Source organism: Trichomonas vaginalis, chromosome III (genome assembly GCF_026262505.1).
Source record: "Trichomonas vaginalis G3 chromosome III, whole genome shotgun sequence".
In the NCBI taxonomy this organism is placed as follows: Eukaryota; Parabasalia; order Trichomonadida; family Trichomonadidae; genus Trichomonas; species Trichomonas vaginalis.
In genome coordinates this window covers 26,496,735-26,518,493 of record NC_067205.1, presented here as the reverse complement: position 1 = coordinate 26,518,493, position 21,759 = coordinate 26,496,735, and the positions used below count along the sequence as shown (strand labels likewise).

General features: G+C 31.9%; 10 protein-coding genes across 10 annotated transcripts, besides 3 other annotated features; 3 read left to right on the top strand and 7 right to left on the bottom strand.

Annotated features, from left to right (window-relative positions):
* Positions 1 to 5: 5 nt before the first annotated feature.
* Positions 6 to 938, top strand: TVAGG3_0769070 (transmembrane transporter protein; the record flags this gene model as incomplete). Its single annotated transcript, XM_001315297.1, has 1 exon — positions 6 to 938. The coding sequence occupies one exon, from the start codon at positions 6 to 8 to the stop codon at positions 936 to 938; it is 933 nt and encodes a 310-aa protein (XP_001315332.1).
* Positions 939 to 1,381: 443 nt separating this feature from the next.
* TVAGG3_0769060 (uncharacterized protein) lies at positions 1,382 to 1,717 on the top strand (the record flags this gene model as incomplete). Its single annotated transcript, XM_001315298.1, has 1 exon — positions 1,382 to 1,717. The coding sequence occupies one exon, from the start codon at positions 1,382 to 1,384 to the stop codon at positions 1,715 to 1,717; it is 336 nt and encodes a 111-aa protein (XP_001315333.1).
* A 659-nt stretch (positions 1,718 to 2,376) lies between these two features.
* Positions 2,377 to 3,960: a mobile genetic element.
* A 578-nt stretch (positions 3,961 to 4,538) lies between these two features.
* TVAGG3_0769040 (quercetin 2,3-dioxygenase protein) lies at positions 4,539 to 4,799 on the bottom strand (the record flags this gene model as incomplete). Its single annotated transcript, XM_051245911.1, has 1 exon — positions 4,539 to 4,799. The coding sequence occupies one exon, from the start codon at positions 4,797 to 4,799 to the stop codon at positions 4,539 to 4,541; it is 261 nt and encodes an 86-aa protein (XP_051092498.1).
* Positions 4,800 to 6,234: 1,435 nt separating this feature from the next.
* Positions 6,235 to 7,004, bottom strand: TVAGG3_0769030 (uncharacterized protein; the record flags this gene model as incomplete). The annotated part of the gene is made up of 1 exon (XM_001315299.1): positions 6,272 to 6,835. The coding sequence occupies one exon, from the start codon at positions 6,833 to 6,835 to the stop codon at positions 6,272 to 6,274; it is 564 nt and encodes a 187-aa protein (XP_001315334.1).
* A 2,165-nt stretch (positions 7,005 to 9,169) lies between these two features.
* On the bottom strand, positions 9,170 to 9,634 carry TVAGG3_0769020 (uncharacterized protein; the record flags this gene model as incomplete). The annotated part of the gene is made up of 1 exon (XM_001315300.1): positions 9,170 to 9,634. The coding sequence occupies one exon, from the start codon at positions 9,632 to 9,634 to the stop codon at positions 9,170 to 9,172; it is 465 nt and encodes a 154-aa protein (XP_001315335.1).
* Positions 9,635 to 11,125: 1,491 nt separating this feature from the next.
* Positions 11,126 to 13,042: a mobile genetic element.
* Positions 13,043 to 13,245: 203 nt separating this feature from the next.
* TVAGG3_0769000 (uncharacterized protein) lies at positions 13,246 to 13,566 on the bottom strand (the record flags this gene model as incomplete). The annotated part of the gene is made up of 1 exon (XM_001315301.1): positions 13,246 to 13,566. The coding sequence occupies one exon, from the start codon at positions 13,564 to 13,566 to the stop codon at positions 13,246 to 13,248; it is 321 nt and encodes a 106-aa protein (XP_001315336.1).
* A 151-nt stretch (positions 13,567 to 13,717) lies between these two features.
* Positions 13,718 to 13,960, bottom strand: TVAGG3_0768990 (uncharacterized protein; the record flags this gene model as incomplete). The annotated part of the gene is made up of 1 exon (XM_001315302.1): positions 13,718 to 13,960. The coding sequence occupies one exon, from the start codon at positions 13,958 to 13,960 to the stop codon at positions 13,718 to 13,720; it is 243 nt and encodes an 80-aa protein (XP_001315337.1).
* A 579-nt stretch (positions 13,961 to 14,539) lies between these two features.
* Positions 14,540 to 14,989, bottom strand: TVAGG3_0768980 (uncharacterized protein; the record flags this gene model as incomplete). Its single annotated transcript, XM_051245910.1, has 1 exon — positions 14,540 to 14,989. The coding sequence occupies one exon, from the start codon at positions 14,987 to 14,989 to the stop codon at positions 14,540 to 14,542; it is 450 nt and encodes a 149-aa protein (XP_051092497.1).
* Positions 14,990 to 15,025: 36 nt separating this feature from the next.
* Positions 15,026 to 16,545: a mobile genetic element.
* Positions 15,317 to 16,264, bottom strand: TVAGG3_0768970 (uncharacterized protein; the record flags this gene model as incomplete). Its single annotated transcript, XM_051245909.1, has 1 exon — positions 15,317 to 16,264. A coding segment is annotated over one exon (948 nt), but the record flags the coding sequence as incomplete, so codon positions are not given.
* A 622-nt stretch (positions 16,546 to 17,167) lies between the features above and the next one.
* On the top strand, positions 17,168 to 17,872 carry TVAGG3_0768950 (HNH endonuclease family; the record flags this gene model as incomplete). Its single annotated transcript, XM_051245908.1, has 1 exon — positions 17,168 to 17,872. The coding sequence occupies one exon, from the start codon at positions 17,168 to 17,170 to the stop codon at positions 17,870 to 17,872; it is 705 nt and encodes a 234-aa protein (XP_051092495.1).
* Positions 17,873 to 21,759: the final 3,887 nt, after the last annotated feature.

Here is a 21,759-nt window from a genome sequence, read left to right as displayed (position 1 = left end):
ACAAAATGCAAGAGTGTATTGAAAGATTTTTCTCAAATGTATGGGGAGCATGCTTTGGATTCCAGATATGTGCTATTTGTGTCACAACAGCAGGATCTATCTTATCATATCGTGCCGAAAAATACGGTTCCGGTTTACCAATATTTTCATTAGGAACAGGATATTTCGTTGCATGGATTTCTCTTGTTTGGAAGTGGCATAAGAGCGAAACAAAATGGTGGAATGCCATTTTTGTTACTATTTTCATTGTTCCAGGTGATATTCTTGCGATGATAGGTTTTAGTAAAACATCACTTGCATCAGCCATGCTTTTAACAATGACTGTTGTATTTTGGGTTGCACCGCTGTCATATTTTTACTTTAAAAGAAAAATTAATTGGAAACAATTTATTGCTATATTATTTGGCCTTGGTGGAGTTTCAATGGTTTTAGTAGCCCAAGGCACAAAAGGAAGTAAATTTGTTGGTAACATGATTTCTCTAGGTGCTTCGATACTTTTCGCATTTGGATCAATTTATCAAGAAAAGTGTGCAAAAGAAGATGGACCTGTACTCTATATTTGTAAATTTATGACATTAGCTATTCCACTAACGTTTGGTTTAAGCGGGGGCATTGAATGGAAAGAATTAAAAAATTATAAATGGGATAAACTTTCCATAGGATTGCAAATTGCTTATGCAATAGCAATAGGTTTAGTTTATCTAATGATGGCACTTGTTCTTCCACATTCGAATGCAACAATAATGACTTTAAATAATTTAACCGGAAATTTCTATTCATTAGCTATTGATATTCTTTTCTTTCATAGGCCATTCAAGTGGCTCTATCTTCTTGGTTTCTGCATGGTTCCTGTCGCAATTATATTCTTCGTCTTCTCAGAAACGAAATCAGAGGAATCAACGTCGAATTTGAATGAAAAACCATTGCTCCAACCATAAATTTTTGCTCAACATACAATAAACTATCAATATATTACTTAAATTCGGATTTAGATAAAATATTTTTAAATATATAATATGCTTAGCATATGCATATGATTGCATAACCTTTATGAACATAATTCTGGCTCTTTTGTGTTTACCAAGTTTTTTTTCCCCTCGCAATTAAAGAATTGCCATAAGATCATACTGTAAATCGACAAACTTAACTCAACTCATTCGGACAAAAAAGAAATATGATATGCTTATTTGCATATCTTGATATTTTTCCGTTCCTACATTCGTTTATAGTATTCTTCATATCTAAAAAAAAATATCCATGTCATATGGACATAAGTTCATCATTGGAATAGAATGTGTCATAGTCAAGTTCTTTGTAAGCTTGAAGGATCTCTTCTCTCGTGTTCATCACAATTGGACCTGCCCATGCGATTGGTTCGTGAATGGATGGACCACTCAAAACAATCATTCTCAAACCCTGTTGTCCAGCCTTGATTGATAACATCCTTCCCAATGTCAACAGAGAAGATCCATCCGAAGCTGCCTCTCTTTGTGCTGCTAAGGATGATGTCAACAAGTGTGTTGACGAATTCCTTTCATCAGTCGAACGCGATTTATCTGGCATTGCCATTGAGGAAGAGGAAGAAGCCTCACCAGCAGAAGGCGAAACTGCCATCGTCGAAGATGTTGCAGTTGCCGAAAAGGCTGCAGAAGAAGCTGCAGCTAAGATTGCTGAAGAAGCTGCTGCCAAGGAAGCCGAAGAGACAGCAGTTAACTAAACATTTTATAGGCAAATATCAATAAAAATATGATTGAAATATCTAGGTATGTAGGAGAACGATCACCATCTAGTGAATTAGAAAGTGGATCAGATACTCCACAATCTTCTATACGAAACTTATATTTAAATCCTTCTTCATCGATTGAAATCTTCTTTTCAACTGTAATTTCGATGTATTTGTCTGCTTGTGCAAGGAGTATTTTTTCATAAATTTTATTACATCTCAATGTTCTTGAAAATGAATATAAATATTGACCAAATTTACTTGTCAAAAAATTGAATATTTTTGAATTATTTTTGTTAAAGCAAACCAAGCGGTGATCAGTGCCACTGTACTCAATTCTATCAAAATCTTTTATATTGCTAGCTCTAGATTGAATTTCCCTATAAAATTTATTGAATCTTTCTTTTGCTTTCTTATTTAGTATATATTTCTCTTTCAATAGACAAACAATAGTTTCATTTTCATTATTCGAAATGTTTATTGGCTCGAATTCCCATGATCCAAAATCGAAATGATATCTATCATAAATAGATGTAGTTTCGCTACCGTCACCATAAGATATTTTCTGTATTGCATAGTAAGAAATCCTTGGTTGCTTATAAAGGAAAGAATTTAAAAAATCTTCATTATTTATATTGCGTAACATGCATTGGAAAGGTACATTCACTAGGCGATAACAGTAAAATGGGATGAAAATAGGATAAATAGCATCCCTATATAGTGCCTAACAATATTTATACGGGCCAAAAAAATTTGGCTAGAGATTTGGCGAGTTATAAAAGTTAGAAAATTGAGAGGGATTTTTATTTTTGAATTTTTTTTGGAAAGTTAAAATTGCGATTAAAAATCGATTTCCAGGAGAACTAAGCATCTCATCATATATTTAAATCGATAAAAATATTAAATAATAGTTGAATAGTATAACAACGTGAAATTATGGCTGAATCTACAGAAAAAATGAACATATTTGACATTTTTGAAAATTCATACGTTAGATGGTGACAGACTCATAAACTATACTTTAGCTAAGATTGATATATGGTTTCAACAACACATGGTTAAAATCGTAAAAATATTTTAGATTTCAAAAAGATATATATGGTAATATAATGGAACAAAGTCAACAAATAGCATGTTAAATATGTTATAATTAACTTTTTATTAGATCCAATAGTAGATATCGAATGGTTTCCAGCTTTATGGTTAAATATTTTCTTTTCGAGCTTCTCTTTAACTGTTGTATTAAGGTTGTAAATTTTTGATGCTAGAAACTATGGAATCTTCTTTGCTGCTGCATTTTTCTTGAGAGTTCTTGCAATTTCGAATAGATCTGCGCATTGTATGAAATGGAGGCTTTAAAATATCTTGAAAACAGAATAGGACTGCTTTTCCAAAGGAATGCTTACTTGTAAATCAGAGAGTTTCAAAATTGAGAGCAAGATTATCATCATAACTTTCGATTTTGCTGCGAAAAAGGAAGACAAGTAATTAACAAATCATTTACTGTTGTTCATTAAAAGAAGAAAACTTTGATAACAACTAATGATGATAAAATCAAGCTATCTTTTAATATGTTAAATTGATAAGACATTCAAAATATTTGAATGGTTTAAAATATTTTCTTTTAATTTCTATAAGATATTATCATGATTATATAATAAAATTTAAATTTTTATTCAAAAAGGCAATATTTCAAACTTTTAATTTCAAAAATCTTAATTCTGCAATAAGTGTATTTAATTGTAGCAAATTTAATGATCCTTCGTCATGCTTAGCAATTTGGAACTCATAAATTAATGATTTCTTCAAGTAAAATTCTGCATTATTTCAAAAGTCAATAATTCTCTAGTAACTTTTCTTCAAACCCTAACCATTATATTATATGTATAATGGAGAATAATTGCAAAGAAAGATAGCCGAATTTACTGGGTAGTTCTTGTGATGCGAAATAATTGCAAATTAACACCTAGTTTTAACAGCATCAATCTCTTTTTGCTCTCATTTAAATGCATTCGCACACTTTAATTTTGAAATATAAGAGTTTTGGAAATTATCAAATTTATCTGCTCAAATACTATAGATCTTCATAAGTGTTAATAGAATCATTAGCCTTACATATAGTGTTTAATATAATGATGCACATTATACTGGGATTCATTCCTTATTCATCTAGTTATTATAAGATTTACAACCCCATGAAAATTTAAAATTTTGTCAAAAATAGTGAATGTACCTTTGGAAAGTATTCGATCCTGAAAGTGTAGCGTGACAAAAATATAAAACTAAAAATATAGATAAAAACCATTTTCTCTTGTTCATGAGATGAGAGCAAGAAAAGATCAAATAATATGACATTTGTAAAGTTCAAATATTCGACATTTGTAAACCGATCAGAATGTCAGTTTAGAAAAATAACCCATCATCTAATACTTGTCAGGATATTTCGCAGGATTTGATCCGGCCAATCATAGTGTGTCTCCGTCCAAATTAGTGGATGATTTCAGCATCAGAACTCCGAATGGTCTTCTATGAGAGTTCTCCCCTCTAGAAGCATGCTTCATAAGATATTAATTATATTTTATTGCTTTCACGCTCTATACTATTACCATCAAATCTAGGAAAATCAATGATGCCAATTAGTTCGAATGAAGAAATTTATCTAATTAGGTCTCTCAATACATTCGAAGCTTCAAGGAATCTTGCCATAAGGTTGTTTTCTTGTAGTAAAGTGACCACTAATGATTGATTCATCAATTTAAAAGTAAAAATAAATGTATATAAAAATTAATTAAATTTTTTTACTCCTTTCTTTTAATTAATTCCTTTTGTGTTTGAGAAATGTATCATAGTCAAGTTCTTTGTAAGCTTGAAGGATCTCTTCTCTCGTGTTCATCACAATTGGACCTGCCCATGCGATTGGTTCGTGAATGGATGGACCACTCAAAACAATCATTCTCAAACCCTGTTGTCCAGCCTTGATTGATAACATCTTTCCCAATGTGAATAGAACAGCCTGCTTGGCGTCAATTTGCTTTCCATCATGGTTCTTTGAAAAGTCAGCTGATCCTTCGAACAAATAAGCAAAAAGATTATTTGCTGGGTCAGTCTCTAATTCAAACTCTGCATTTGGATCCAGTCTGATGTCAAAGTATGTTGCAGGAATATACTTGGGTTTGAAAGCACCAGAGATATTGAAAAAACCAGAATTTTCGAAAAATTGACACCAACTATTAAAGTTATTTTATTACTAGATTTATTTACAAATTATAAGATAATATCATTAACCGAATATATTTTTAATATAAATAAAAAACTTTTTTATACAAAAAATTACAATCAATCGATAAATATTATAAAACATTTATTCCAAAAAGATTAAGTAATAGGTGGGATCCTGCATATAATATAATTTTATGTCATAAAGTTTACAAATTTTTGATGGACCACAGTGAGAATGTGAGTGGTTAATTTAAAGGTGGTCTGATAAAGAAATCGAGGCTTACTCAACACAGCATGAAGCAGTTTCTAATACACAATCTTACTAGTGGTGTTTCGGTCGCCAGCGCTCTCATAGGGGTGCTGATTTCAAAAACCACTACTTCAAATCATTCAACAATACTCAATGCAGCATGAAGCAGCTACTACTGCTGTATCTTACTGGTAGTGTTTTGGTCGTTGGCTCTTGCACAGTCTCTCAGATTTTCAAAATTTTTTTTTCAACACTATCTTGTTTCGCTCTCAGAAAGCTATCCTACAAAGACATCGAAGCTTACTCAACACAGCATGAAGCAGTTTCTAATACACAATCTTACTAGTGGTGTTTCGGTCGCCAGCGCTCTCATAGGGGTGCTGATTTCAAAAACCACTACTTCAAATCATTCAACAATACTCAATGCAGCATGAAGCAGCTACTACTGCTGTATCTTACTGGTACTGTTCTTCGCTTCTTACTATCAACTCTAAAACTAGTTTGATGTATTATTTATTCATATATAAATATATACATATATAAATATATACATATATAAATATATACATATATAAATATATACATATATAAATATATACATATATAAATATATACATATATAAATATATACATATATAAATATATACATATATAAATATATACATATATAAATATATACATATATAAATATATACATATATAAATATATACATATATAAATATATACATATATAAATATATACATATATAAATATATACATATATAAATATATACATATATAAATATATACATATATAAATATATACATATATAAATATATACATATATAAATATATACATATATAAATATATACATATATAAATATATACATATATAAATATATACATATATAAATATATACATATATAAATATATACATATATAAATATATACATATATAAATATATACATATATAAATATATACATATATAAATATACATATATATATAAATATATAAATAAATATATAAATAACAAAATACAATCAAAAAATAGTGTTTGGAAATTTAAGGTTAAGTGTCACTTTTTCGTAAATTCTACCACACTCCAAACTCTGCATTTGGATCCGGTCTGATGTCAAAGTATGTTGCAGGAATATACTTGGGTTTGAAAGCACCAGAGATATTGTTGTATGTTCCAGCAATGATCTTGATTTCTCCATTTGGAATCTGAACAACTGGAATATCTTCTTTCTTGATATCTCCATAAGAAGGATCCACCATTTTGTTTTCCTTCGAAAGGTTAAGCCAGATTTGAGCTCCAAGCAAACGTGGTGTTGCTGCAGGCATTTCTTGATGAATAATTCCACTTCCTGCGGTCATCCATTGAGCTTCACCACCCTTGATGACGCCTTTGTTTCCAAGTGAATCTTGGTGTTCGATCTCTCCTTCAATAAGATATGTGATTGTTTCAATACCACGATGAGGATGGAATGGGAATCCAGCCATATAATCCTTTGGATTTGTTGAATCAAATGCATCAAGCATTAAAAATGGATCATAATCTGTTGTGTCAGCATTTCCAATGACTCTAACAAGAGAGACACCAGCTCCATCACGTGTCCTGTAGCCTTGCTTTACCTTGCTGATTTGGCGATACATGAATGATAAAAATGAAATCAATTTCAAAGCATTATTCAACTCTTTCAATTTATGTTTGGTCGATTCTCAGAATTTTTTTCTGAGAAAAATTGAAAGGAGAAATCATACGCAAATTTCAATATTTCTGAGCTTATTCATTTTTCGAAAACATAACAGCGATAATTATTTTACCACACTATTTATATAATGCTCATTGTCATGTAAAATTCACGTTTTGACAAAAATTGATTTTGAGAAAGCGAATTTACTTGTAATTTGTCACTGATATTTGCAATATACATATAGATATGAAATAAAAAATCACAACCAATTTAAGAAAATGCAAGAAATTTATAAAATCGATATAATTAAATTACACGTGATCTATTATTGCATTGCCTATATATAACGAGTTTAATAGAATTTACATCAATAAAATTCTCACATCTCTGATTCATTTAAATTTAAAGTTTTAATTTGAAATATTTATAGTGTATGTGCTTAAAATATTGCTATATATGTGATTGTATTATATGTTAAAGTGATGATATGCGGAGATTCGGTCTATGAAGATGATTCAATTTTCACTGATCGAAAAACGAACAAATACGATTGAGATAAGCTTAAACATTCTATTTAATGGATATGGATGTATAATGAAATTGCAATAATTTGTTTAAAAAGCAAAAAGTTAAACTCAATTATCAAACAGAATAATAAAAATATATGATAGATAATTACTTTGGTATTTGAAACATTGGCATGAAATGTTTCGAACATGACTCGTGTAGAAATCAAGCCAAGAAATGTATTGTCCGTGTTCTTTGGAATTATCTGAAAAATCAAGCATCATTATTCTGAAATACCTATATTTATATGTTCTGTTGAAGGAAATCTCGGTAGATATATTTTCATAATTGATTCTCGTTAATTTTCTCTCTTCAAAAAGAGTTTGAAAGACATTATTATCGTTCGAAAACTGCAATGAGTATGATGGTGGATGCTTTGACCAAGGGTACGCAAGATAAGTAGAGCTCATGAATAAAATTCCCGAAATAGGATATTGCTTTTTTAAATCAATTAACAAATATCCACCAGGATTCGTCAATAAGGCCCATATGTTAGAATCATTCTTTTCACAAAGCTTAGTTAGACCATTAATGTCATATTGATCTATCCACTGCGACTGCGTTATGGAAACAAGTCCTCTGGATACTAATCCATCGCCATAAATAGATCGCATATGGCGAAATATGAGTTGCTCTTGATTTAATATAATGAAACTTTACTTTATTAGAATTTAAAATTATCGTTCTACTTTTTTTTCAAATCATTCAAGAATTTGTAATTTCCATTTCATTTCGTAAAAGTCTAATTGACAAAGGTCCAGGAGCAGATGATTAAGATGCTTCTATCTAGATATATAAAAGGCCATGCCCTATAACAATATATATCAATATTAACTAATGAATATATTTAGTATATACATCTCTCTGTGAAAAAAGGAAATACTGAAGGGTATTTATTGTTATGTAATCCACAAAAATGTTGCGTTCAACAAAATACTGCAGTCAAATTGATTTAACTCTTAAGAACATCTAGATGCATTCAGATGTGGATTATTTCCTTTGATAAAAAACGATTTTATATTTTAAAGGGATAGAAAGAATATATTTTATTTATCATGATTAAAAATAATAATTTATATAGATGCTTCTTCTATATAGCTGTGTAAGAAGTCTTCTTTGAATGGGTCATCAAGTGACTCATCATTAGTCATAACCATTGGACTGAAATAAGTCACTTTGTTTGTATCTTCAAGTAAATGAACTGATGAAGACAATCCAAATGCAGAAAGTTCTTCATTTCTGATTCTTCTTGCGCAACAAATAAGAAGTATGCATAAGAATATCAATGCAACTACGCATAATATTATAATCAAAGCAAATCTAAATATCTGTTTCTTGTCTGTATCTTCTGTTTCATCTGGTTGAATGATTTCGATTTCAACAACTGTGTTTGTTGAAATTTCAAGGATTTGTAATGTTTCTATTGTTGTCGTCGTGTAAATGATTTGATGGTCATTTGTTAATGTTGTTATATCTGTTACAATTAATGTTTTAGTTGTGATAAATGTTGATCCTGTTGTAATGGTTTTTGTATATGAATGATTATCATTACTTCTTGTGATTGCTGTTCTACTTGGTAAAGAACTTGTTGTCTCTTTAGGTGTAGTTATAACAACAGGAACAGCTGTTTGACTTACTGTTTGATATGGTTCAAATTTGGTGTTTCATCATCTGTTTTTTCTGACTCAGATGATGTCTCAATTTCTGTCATTTTTGGTGTCTCAATTTATGTCACTTTTGGAGTCTCAAATACTGTCACTTTTGGTGTTTCAATTTGTGTCACTTTTGGAGTTTCAAATTTAGTTTCAATTGGAGTTTGTTCTTGAGTTTGTTTTTGTGTTTCTATTGGTGTTGGATTCAAAGTTAGATAAGGTGTTTGGACTAATGTTTCACTTTTTTTTTCTTCTTCTGTTATCATTGGAGTTTTTTCTAATGTTAAATCAGGTGTTTGGAAATTTGATGGAGAAGGGGTTGGTTTTGGTGTAGGAGTTGGCTTTGTCTGAATTGGAGAGGTAAGACATAAACCCGAAGCAAATAATTCAATATAATTAATGTCATAAATTTGGTTCTTGTCATTTGAGGAAACCTTTCCCATCGTCTTGTTCAGTGAGTCAACAGAACATCCTTCTAGATATAAAAATCCTGAATATGTAATAGAAAAATGTACTGGAAAAAGTGAAAGTACTTCCATCGACAATGGTTATTGCATCATGTACTTTATTGTTAATGATGTTGCAGTATTCAGCTGAATGAATTCCGCCGTTCAATCTAAACATTCCTTTTTCATTGGCTTCATTTGATGAAATATGTGAGAATTTTATAGCCCCTGATACTGGTTGTGAAGGAGTAATTCCAGGATATGAATGACTTTGGCAATTTGACAAGTTTACTTCCGAAATAATTTGGTTTCCGCGGAATGCAATAAATACATAGCTATTTCCGTAATTTTTATTGCCACACTTGCTGATTGATGTCACCTCTACGTTGTTATCGTTTGAAGTTCCTTCAGAATAAAGAAATTGACCAGATCTGTCTGTACTTGTTATTTCGCAAGAATATCCGCAAACTCTATTTATGTTTGTATGGCCGGCATTATTAATAAAAATATCACCACCATTACCATTCGAGGAGCATTTGATTATTGCGCAATCTTCTATGAGGAGATATGATTTTCTGAATGAGATATAGCGTACTGCACCACCTCCTCTTTCGTTGATGTTGTCTTGATGAATGTTTTGGAATAAATTCGAGTGAATGTAAAAATTATCTTCGGGTCCATTAGCAAAACCTAATGATGATGTATAATCCTGATAGCTTTTCACATCATAAAAATCACTCCAGGCTTTTTGGAGGGATAAATACAGCATTGTCATTGAGATTTCCGAAAATGAAATAATTTTTTCAAAAAATAACCGTTATTAGCCAAAACTGCTTATCAGTAAAAGTAATATGTATCATATGAATAGTAAAAATACATGACTATCAAAAAAAATGTAAAACATTTTCAATTTTGCATAATCATTAATCTAGATGAGAAGATAGTGATGAATAATATTTAGTTCATTTATGAATTTCCGGTAGCAATAGATGACTCTCAATTTTTCAATCAAAATTGACAATAACCAAATTAAGTGGTCAATTTTTGAGAGAATCGAAACGAAATCGAATGAGCAAAAGGCTATTTATGTCATTTGCATTAAAAAGTTATAAATCTGAAATATGAAATATTTAAATCGATGGCTAAATTTTAATTACCCAGATTTTCCTTACTTTTACCACCTCTCTAAAGCTGGGGACACCGCCTATCGTTTGGAGTAGCTATTAAATAGAACCACCAAGGGCATTTTTCCAACTGCCGGTGTAGTGTAGTGGAAACATCCGACATAATGATTTATTATGCCAAGGTTCGATTCCCATTTAGCCATTTTTTTTCTTTTTTGGATCATGAATTTTTTTTTGGGTCACTATAAGATTTGTTTCATGTTCTAAATCTGCTGCATATGTAATCTATTTTTATTTACCTATTTTTTAAAAATCTATTGGATTGCCAAATTTGAATATATTTAAAATCATAAAACTCCAAAAAAACTATAAATATATGTTTTATGCATAGTGCCGATACTCAAATATCAGATTACTTAGATCCATGAATAATATCCGAATTTTTTTTTCTTAAAATTAAGGGGAGGTTTTTTGTGATATGGAAAAATGTTCGTTGCTCAATTATCTCACTATTGGATGGACTTTTATCGAGCGAAATTTTGGCTGTAAAGACAATTCTGATATTGGTAACATGGTGATAAGAACAAATAGTCAGTTTGCATGGTTTATGATGAGATAATTTCGATTTAAAAAAAAACATAAAAATTGATTTTAATGAGCAATTATATTTGAATATGCTCTCCTAATTTGAAGGAACTGGTTAAATCATGAATTGATCATGAATAATTTTTTTCAAAATAACAATTATAATTTCATATTCATTATAAGTTGAAAATATATCATAAAGACTTTATGAATGATAAATTCCTAAAAAACAAGTTAGTTTGTTTCTGAAAATAATAATAATAATAACCAATTTAGACCCAATAATTTTTGGCGGGATAATTGAGATGTTTAACAAAAACTGAAAGGTGTCATTATTATCTATGACCAACAAGCAACTGACCTAGTCTGGATTACAATATTCGGTTCATCAAACCGCCAATTTGATGAATCAAGCCAAATTGTAACAAACCAGTTGTTGATTGCATGGTATCATTCATCGAACTGCCAATTTGATGAATTACATTTCTTAGTCATCAAAATAGTGGTCATGTTACTATTCGTTAGGTTAAATTACTTTTAATGCCCATTCAAGGAAGTACATGTCAGTTACGGGGTTTATAGTTTTACTCGAATTGAGTAAACCTCTTGGAAGCAATTACCACAAGAGCCAAGACTTCTCGTTTACAGACTTTGAAAGCCAGGAAGGAGCCAGGTAACAATAATGGGCTCTCTTATGATATTTTGGGATATTTATCAACAATTTGAGTTTCTACCTATTGTCTTCAATGAGGATTTTTTACGCCAGAAGTACAATACCTGTACAGTCTAACTACTAGGGCAATGTAGTCAAACTGTGCACGTATTGAACTTCTAAGGCTATTATTTATCTGCTATTGACATCATTCTTTTACATTACCGTCCTCTGGTCCTTAGAGGACCATAGATTCTGAAATTACTTGTGCAGAGCAAAGTTCTTCCGAGATCTCTCTATCCTTCGTAGATCTCGGAAAAACTTTGCCTTAAACTACTGCATTAATGTTTCCTAGTATTCAAAGAGCTATGAATTCTATAGTTGATCTTATAAGGTAGAGTTTTTCCTAACTTTCTCATTCGTTGAAAGGTTTTCAACAAAGCTATACCTTAAAAATCTGTGCTTGTTATATCTGATCATTTGTGTGTTAGGGGAGGTAAATTTATTCCACTAGAGCAAATTTTTTCCGAAGTTTCTCATTCGATGAGAAACCTCGGAACAACTCTTCAATAGTGTAATGAATTTGTGGTATTTGTCCTGCAAACAGCGAGAGAACTTGTCTGTAATTCGTTTATGATGAAGTTATCTGGATGTCTCTCAGATAAGGAAGGAAGTCCAGAAAACTTCACCATAAGTTAATACTTGTGTATTTCTATGACTCTCTTCACGTCAGAGAATGTAAATTTACTCAAATAGGGCAAAGTTCTGCTCAAGTTTCTCATTTGATGAGAAACCTCGGAAGAACTTTGCCCTAAGGTAATGTATATGTGATTGTTGGCCCGCAGAGAAACAAGGAATCTGTTTGTATTTCGTTTATGGTGAAGTTCTCGGATGTTCTCTCAAATTATATGGAAAATCAAGAGAACTTCACCATAATTTGTTGTAGTTGTGATTCTCTGGCTCTTTGCCGGCCAGAAAACTAGAAAATAGTTTATAGTGGGAGTATGCTCGATGAATACCTACTCACTAAAAATATACGTTATTTTTTGTTTTCCTATAAGAAAATAGTTTTGATTTTTATACTATCGTATGCTTTGTTATTACATGAATTGTCTATTTTCTTAATAAAAACTCATTTTTAGTTAGTATGGCTAAGTCGTGTACTGAGGCACTGCGCGCCTCCGTACACCACTTAACCTTAAATATTTACAAAACCATTAACATATATTTTTACAACACAAACGACAACACTAACTTAACATTAAATATTTACAAAGCCGCCAACCACTTCACTTCACTAACGTTTTCACAAACGACTTCACTAATGTAAAAAATAAACGTTCTCACTTACAAAAGTATTGCAACTCCTCCCATTGCTGTGCTTCACATAACAGCTCATAATCTTCTGACTCACTTTCTTCTTCATATAGGTCAAAATCACTGTCAAAATAAATGTTAGTAAGTTTTGACAAATGTAATGAAACACGTTTACCGTTTGTATCGTATGCTTGTATAAACTTTCCATTCTTCATTCCTTCATAAACGCTCAAACTAACTTTACCCTTTCTCCCGCGTATCTGATAGAATGTATTTTCACGAGGAACGAAGAACAAGTTCTTGAACTCATGACCGTTGTAGTTTGTTATCTCAATAGTTTTCGTCATTTATATAAAAATAAAATAAAAATAAACTTAAAAATAAATGATATCACCACCCTCACACGTATGAAAACATAGCACAAAAATAAATCTAGGTGAAGTGGTGAGATCTCACCTCTTTTTTCACCTGTTTTTTCACCCTCTTGAATTCATTGCTTTATAACTCTCTGTCGTCTGCTTTCTCCAACTCTTCTAACTTCTTCTTAAGTTCAGCAATGTTGTCCTCATGAAGTTTAATCTTTCTCAAAATTCCTTCTTTATCTAATGGTTGCTTTATCTTTCTAAACTGAACTCTACCATCCTTCATAGTATGAATGTAAAAACCTTCTGGAATAATTCCTGATTTAATGTATTCTACCAAAAACTTTTGTTTCATTGCTTCAGTGACTTTAGTCGTCATTTTACTCTAAGGTGAAGCTAGCACAGCGATAATGGATTTCATGATTTTTTAGTATTTCATGCAATCTTAACAGATAGCCTTACAAGTACTTCCAGTGTCCCTAGCTGTCCCTCCTTTTTATATAACTCCATGACATTTATAATCTCGCGAAACTTAACAGGTAGCATAACAGATTAAAATCAGATGAGGTTTTGAACCAAAATTTCTAAGCAACGTTGTCAAGGATTTTGAGGAACTAGGGACAGAGTGTGGCAAAGTCCAAGATTTAATTTATCTTCATCTGTTTCATCAGCTATCTCGTCTAATATGCCAATATTTTATTCATAACTCGTGGCAAACTCACTAACTTTCATTATGTTCATCTGCATGCTTCATCTGATAGAAAGTATGACTTTCATTAACTCTGTGAGATAATGAAAACTACTAGGGACAGAGACCATGGCAAAGTTCATGACTTTCATTATTTCCAGAACTTAATGAAAACTACTAGGGACAGAGACCATGGCAAAGTTCATGATTTAATTTATTCTCTCACTAACAACACACAAACTCCAACACTAACGACAAAAATAAATGTCCTCACTTCTTAACAAAGTAATATGTGCTTCTTACACCACCATAGCTCAAACGTTTCTTTTCAAACATCGATTGAAACTTATTTTGAGCCATTGGCTTTAGTCTCTTTTTCTTCAAATACGCCAAGAAATCTTCTTCACATCTTTTCACTTCATAGCCTTCTTTAAACTCCTCCTTGTTAAGTTCTATGAAATCCTTTATCTCATTCTTTGTTGCAATGGCTTCTTCACGAACGACATCGTGAACTATTTCATCACTGTTCTCATGAACGACCTCCTTACTGTTCTCATGAACTATTTCATCATTGTTCTCATGAACGACCTCCTCACTGTCTTTCATAAGCGTTTCAAAGTCTCCTTTACTCATTACTTCAATCTCATGCTGTTCACAGTAGTACTTAAACTCACTGTATATGTCTTTGTTGTATGTTATATTGCTTCCCATGTACTCCATGAATTTTTCAAGCACTTCCTCATAATTCACTGTTTCTTTCTTTCCACGACCTTCTAATAACATACTTGCTTCGTAAATATAACTTCTTGCAGAACCGTCTCGCTTTCTACTTCTCTTCACAAATTCTCTCATCTTGCCACCAAATATATTTGAACTACATGCAAAGAATTCATTCTCCTTCGCAAATTCTTTATATCTTCTGTAGCACTCTGTACAATTCCATCCGGATACAAACTTTTCATAAAACTCCTCGTAAAACATTTGGTAAGGTGTTTTGTTCATTTCGATGAGTTCTTGTTTAGCCCTGGTGAATGGTATCTTCCTTACATCAAATTCACTTAAATCTTTCCTCATGAAGTACGTCAGTAAGTTTGAATAAAACTCTTCATTAAAGCTTTCAATGAGATTTGAGAAATATTCGTAATTTCCTTTGTATCTGCTGCTTACGTCAATGACAACAAATCTTCTGTCGTCTTTGTCAATCTTTACTGAGTTGAAGTTGTTAGATATCATGATGATATTACAAACATTCTCTATCTTTCTTACTGGCTGACACTTCTGATTTAAGTCCAACTGAGTCTCTGTTACTATTGACTTTAGTGCGTCGTGGTTCATGACCTTAGACGTATCGCATGAGCTTAGTTCATTGCATACGATGAGCTTCATGTTCTCAATAGCAGCATTGAATCTACCAACCACATTCTCTATTGCCGTTATATTATTGTTGGCGTACTTGCTAATGAGCTCGCATAGAACATTACTAAGTACATTCTTACCAGTTCCTTGCTTTCCTATTAACAAAAGTACTGTTCCAGTCTTTCCACAAGGATTTTGAACGATGTAGGCGAACCAGTTCAAAACATACTCATAAAGCTCTTCATCCTCATTACATATGACATCGTGAACATGTTTCAAATATCCTTCAATAACGTTCTCATCTACTTCATTCAGTACCTCATACTCATATCCTCTGAAATAGCTGTAAATGTCATCTCTTTCGTCAAAGAATCTCATGCCTGACTTCATAAGATAGTTCTTGTTCTGACCCGCTTCATAAATCATCAGTGCGTTCACATCCTTCTCCTCAATACGTCCTACATAAACACTCTTCATGAGCTTATTGAATTCCTTGCTATCTACTGACACAAGTGTTGTTGTGTCTCGTATTCCATCATAATCTTTCACTAGATATGTCATACGTGCTCCGTCAATAACGACAACACATCTTCTTAAGTCATTTATAACACTAGCTATGTCAATACCGTCCTCACTCATGTACTTATTTTTCCTCAAGTCCTTTAGTGTGAAAGTGTCTCTAAGTTCTATTTCAAGCAATTCATTTACACATCCTTTGCAATACTTCTCTATAAAATATTTCTGTCGTTCTTTACTAAGTTTCTTAACAGCTCTAAGAACCATGTGTTTTGACTCAAACATCCTTCACAACTTCTCTCATTCATTCCTAGTTCTTTCATGTCATTATCTTCAACCTCTATGGTCTCATTGACTAAGGTCAAAGGGTTCTTAGTCATTGCTGGTCTTATCTGAAACAATGTTTGTGCAACAGGTTTAACTAGTTCAGCAACGTCCTTCCTTAATATGAATAGCTGTTTCCACTCATCTTTGCTAACAGTTCTTTCATAACCACTGACAGTAATGATTTCATTTGCTGACCTTAGACACTTATGTTCTATCATTTGTATTGCTTTTGTGTAAGGCTTTCGTGAGCATAGGTTGTATATGTCATTCCTGCAATGTTCATTCATGCCAATAGTACTAAATCCTTTCTTTGCTGTTGAGTGCATAATATCCATTAGTTCCTGTGTTCGTATTGCTGTCTCATAAAATACAACAAGACCTTTGTCATCTATGACGTACTTACCGAAAACATTGCTTATATTCTTTAACCATGAAATAACATCCTCATTCATGCTGTCAAACATGAAGTAAGGTCTTACATACTCTTCACTTATAAGATACTCCACAAAGTACTTGTTAAGCTCTATGTCCTCGTGAGCGATTTCATTAGGTTTGATATTAGTTCCTTTTGTCATTGCTGTCATGTACTTCACTCTCATAGTTCCTTTCAATAGCGTAAAAGTACTTCATTGTTTCATAACTGCTCTAAATTCTGTTCAAAATTCGTACAACATAACTTTTTAACATTAGTGAAAGAACATGAGCGAAACAACAACATCTAACATTACAGAAGAAGTCAATGACAATGCCGATGAAAACATTACAGAAGGAGCTAGTGAAAATATTGACAAGCTCAGTGAGGAAGAAGATATTGAGGACGTCAATGAGAACGTTAGTGGGGAACAAACTCAATGGGAAACATTGAGAAATCATGAAGATTATGAGATTTGTACGACATATCCTTTTACTATTCGTCGAAAGAAAAACAAACATATTAAGAGTGAATGCTTAAATAATCATGGTTATATTGTGCTTAGTTTAAACAACAAAATGTACTTAAAGCATAGAATTATTGCAGAACAGTGGATTGAAAATCCAAACAATTTGAAAGAAATAGACCATATAAATCATGATAGAACGGACAACAGAATCTCAAACCTTCGTTGGTGTTCTAGATCTGAAAATAATAGAAATAAAAGCAAGTATGGCGATATAGTTTATGAGTTCGTTGATGAAATATCTGACGAAGCTGTTGAAATAACAGATTATGGTAAGCATTCGTTTGAGTTCTACTACTATGTTGAGAATGAGGACGCATTCTATTATTATACAGGTCTTAACTATCGAAAACTTCATATAAACTTTACAAAAACAGGTGCTGCTTATGTTTGTATGATAGATACAGAAAACAAGAGTGTAATCTTATTCATAAACAAATTCAAACGCTTGTACGGCTTCATGTAGGACAAACATTATTTTTCAACACTAACGCCAACACTTAGGACAAACATTCATGACTAACATTACTGTATAACATAAATGATTTATCATGATTTAATCGTAAATGTTTTGTCATGATTTCATCGTACATGTTTTGTCATGATTTCATCGTACATGTTTTGTCAAGACTTCTTCGTATATGTTTTGTCATGATTTAATCGTACATGTTTTGTCAAGACTTCTTCATCGTAATGAGCGTAAATGTTTTGTGAAGAATATAACAACCGCCGGAATTCAGACGGTTGCTTTTTATACAAAATTCACGCAGGAAAATTCTTGAGTTTTGGTTGAAAGAATACGGTGGAGCCAAAAGTGGCTCAACCTCAAAACAAACATTTTGTGAGCTTACTAAGGCATTTATGAATGAATTCAAAGGTATTTGCATACATCCTGACCTCGTTCATTTTGTTGTTGAATTCAGCAAAAATAATGTTTAGGGTAGATGGTTTTTAGGTGTCACTACGTCACCATGTCACCAGGTTAATTAACTTCTCTTAAAATTACTGACAACATGACATTTAGACAACAGTCCAGGAAATAAACTTCTTCGTATATGTTTTGTCATGACTTAATCGTAAATGTTTTGTCATGATTTAATCGTAAATGTTTTGTCATGATTTCATCGTATATGTTTTGTCAAGGTTTCTTCGTATATGTTTTGTCATGATTTAATCGTATATGTTTTTGTCAAACATGAACGTAAATGTTTTGTCAAACATGAACGTAAATGTTTTGTCATGATTTAATCGTAATGAGTGTAAATGACCCAAAAATAATGTTTAGGTGAAGAGATGAGATCTCACCTCTTTTCTCACCTCTTTTCTCACCTCATGAATTTTCATGATTTCTTCGTAAATGATTTGTCAAACATGAACGTAAATGTTTTGTCATGATTTCTTCATCGTAATGAGTGTAAATGTTTTGTCAAACATGAACGTAAATGATTTGTCATGATTTCATCGTATATGTTTTTGTCAAACATGAACGTAAATGTTTTGTCAAACATGAGTGTAAATGTTTTGTCGAAACTTCATCGTAAATGTTTTGTCATGATTTCATCGTAATGAGCGTATATGCTTTGTCAAACATGAGCGTAAATGTTTTGTCATGACTTCTTCATCGTATATGTTTTGTCATGATTTCTTCATCGTATATGTTTTGTCATGATTTCATCGAAACTAAACGTATATGTTTTGTCAAGACTTCTTCGTATATGTTTTGTCATGACTTCTTCATCGTAAATGTTTTGTCATGACTTCTTCATCGTAATGAACGTAAATGACCCAAAAATAATGTTTAGGGTAGATGGTTAGATCTAACCTCATTTCTACCCTCATTTCTACCCTCATTGAATTTTCATGATTTCTTCATCGTAATGAGCGTATATGCTTTGTCATGATTTCATCGTAATGAGCGTATATGCTTTGTCAAGACTTCTTCATCGTAATAAGCGTAAATGTTTTGTCATGACTTCTTCATCGTATATGTTTTGTCATGACTTCTTCATCGTACATGTTTTGTCGAAACTTCATCGTAAATGATTTGTCATGATTTCTTCGTTTATGCTTTGTCGAAACTTCTTCATCGTAATGAGCGTATATGTTTTGTCAAGACTTCTTCATCGTATATGTTTTGTCGAAACTTCATCATCGTAATGAGTGTATATGCTTTGTCATGATTTCTTCATCGTATATGTTTTGTCATGACTTCTTCATCGTAAATGTTTTGTCATGATTTCTTCATCGTACATGTTTTGTCATGATTTCATCGTAAATGCTTTGTCGAAACTTCTTCATCGTAATGAGCGTATATGCTTTGTCAAACATGAGCGTATATGTTTTGTCATGATTTCTTCATCGTAAATGTTTTGTCAAGACTTCTTCATCGTAATGAGTGTATATGCTTTGTCATGATTTCTTCATCGTATATGTTTTGTCATGACTTCTTCATCGTAAATGTTTTGTCATGATTTCTTCATCGTACATGTTTTGTCATGATTTCATCGTAAATGCTTTGTCGAAACTTCTTCATCGTAATGAGCGTATATGCTTTGTCAAACATGAGCGTATATGTTTTGTCATGATTTCTTCATCGTAAATGTTTTGTCAAGACTTCTTCATCGTAATGAGTGTAAATGTTTTGTCATGACTTCTTCATCGTATATGTTTTGTCATGATTTCTTCATCGTAAATGTTTTGTCAAGACTTCTTCATCGTAATGAGTGTATATGCTTTGTCAAACATGAACGTAAATGATCCAAAAATAATGTTTAGGGTAGATGGTTAGATCTAACCTCATTTCTACCCTCATGAATTTTCATACGGAATCTCTTCGTACATGTTTTGTCATGATTTCTTCATCGTAATGAGCGTAAATGACCCAAAAATAATGTTTAGGTGAAGTGGTGAGATCTCACCTCTTTTCTCACCTCTTTTCTCACCTCATGAATTTTCATGACTTCTTCATCGTAATGAGCGTAAATGTTTTATCAAGGTTTCTTCATCGTACATGTTTTGTCATGATTTCTTCGTTTATGCTTTGTCAAACATGAGCGTAAATGTTTTGTCATGACTTCTTCATCGTAATGAGCGTATATGCTTTGTCATGACTTCTTCATCGTAATGAGTGTAAATGTTTTGTCATGACTTCTTCGTACATGTTTTGTCATGACTTCTTCATCGTAATGAGTGTAAATGTTTTATCAAGGTTTCTTCATCGTACATGTTTTGTCATGACTTCTTCATCGTAATGAGCGTATATGCTTTGTCATGATTTCATCGTATATGCTTTGTCGAAACTTCTTCATCGTAATGAGCGTATATGTTTTGTCATGACTTCATCGTAATGAGCGTAAATGACCCAAAAATAATGTTTATGTTAGAATGTTAGATCTAACACCTTTTCTAACATGTTTTCTCACCTCATGTTTTGTCATGACTTCTTCATCGAAACTAAACGTATATGTTTTGTCATGACTTCTTCGTAAATGATTTGTCGAAACTTCTTCATCGTAATGAGCGTATATGTTTTGTCATGACTTCTTCATCGTAATGAGTGTATATGTTTTGTCAAACATGAGCGTAAATGATTTGTCAAACATGAGCGTAAATGTTTTGTCATGATTTCTTCATCGTAAATGATTTGTCAAAACTTCATCGTAATGAGTGTATATGTTTTGTCATGATTTCATCGTACATGTTTTGTCATGATTTCTTCATCGTAATGAGCGTAAATGACCCAAAAATAATGTTTAGGTGAAGTGGTGAGATCTCACCTCTTTTCTCACCTCTTTTCTCACCTCATGAATTTTCATGACTTCTTCATCGTAATGAGCGTATATGTTTTATCAAGGTTTCTTCATCGTACATGTTTTGTCATGATTTCTTCGTTTATGCTTTGTCAAACATGAGCGTAAATGTTTTGTCATGACTTCTTCATCGTAATGAGCGTATATGCTTTGTCATGACTTCTTCATCGTAATGAGTGTAAATGTTTTGTCATGACTTCTTCGTACATGTTTTGTCATGACTTCTTCATCGTAATGAGTGTAAATGTTTTATCAAGGTTTCTTCATCGTACATGTTTTGTCATGACTTCTTCATCGTAATGAGCGTATATGCTTTGTCATGATTTCATCGTATATGCTTTGTCGAAACTTCTTCATCGTAATGAGCGTATATGTTTTGTCATGACTTCATCGTAATGAGCGTAAATGACCCAAAAATAATGTTTATGTTAGAATGTTAGATCTAACACCTTTTCTAACATGTTTTCTCACCTCATGTTTTGTCATGACTTCTTCATCGAAACTAAACGTATATGTTTTGTCATGACTTCTTCGTAAATGATTT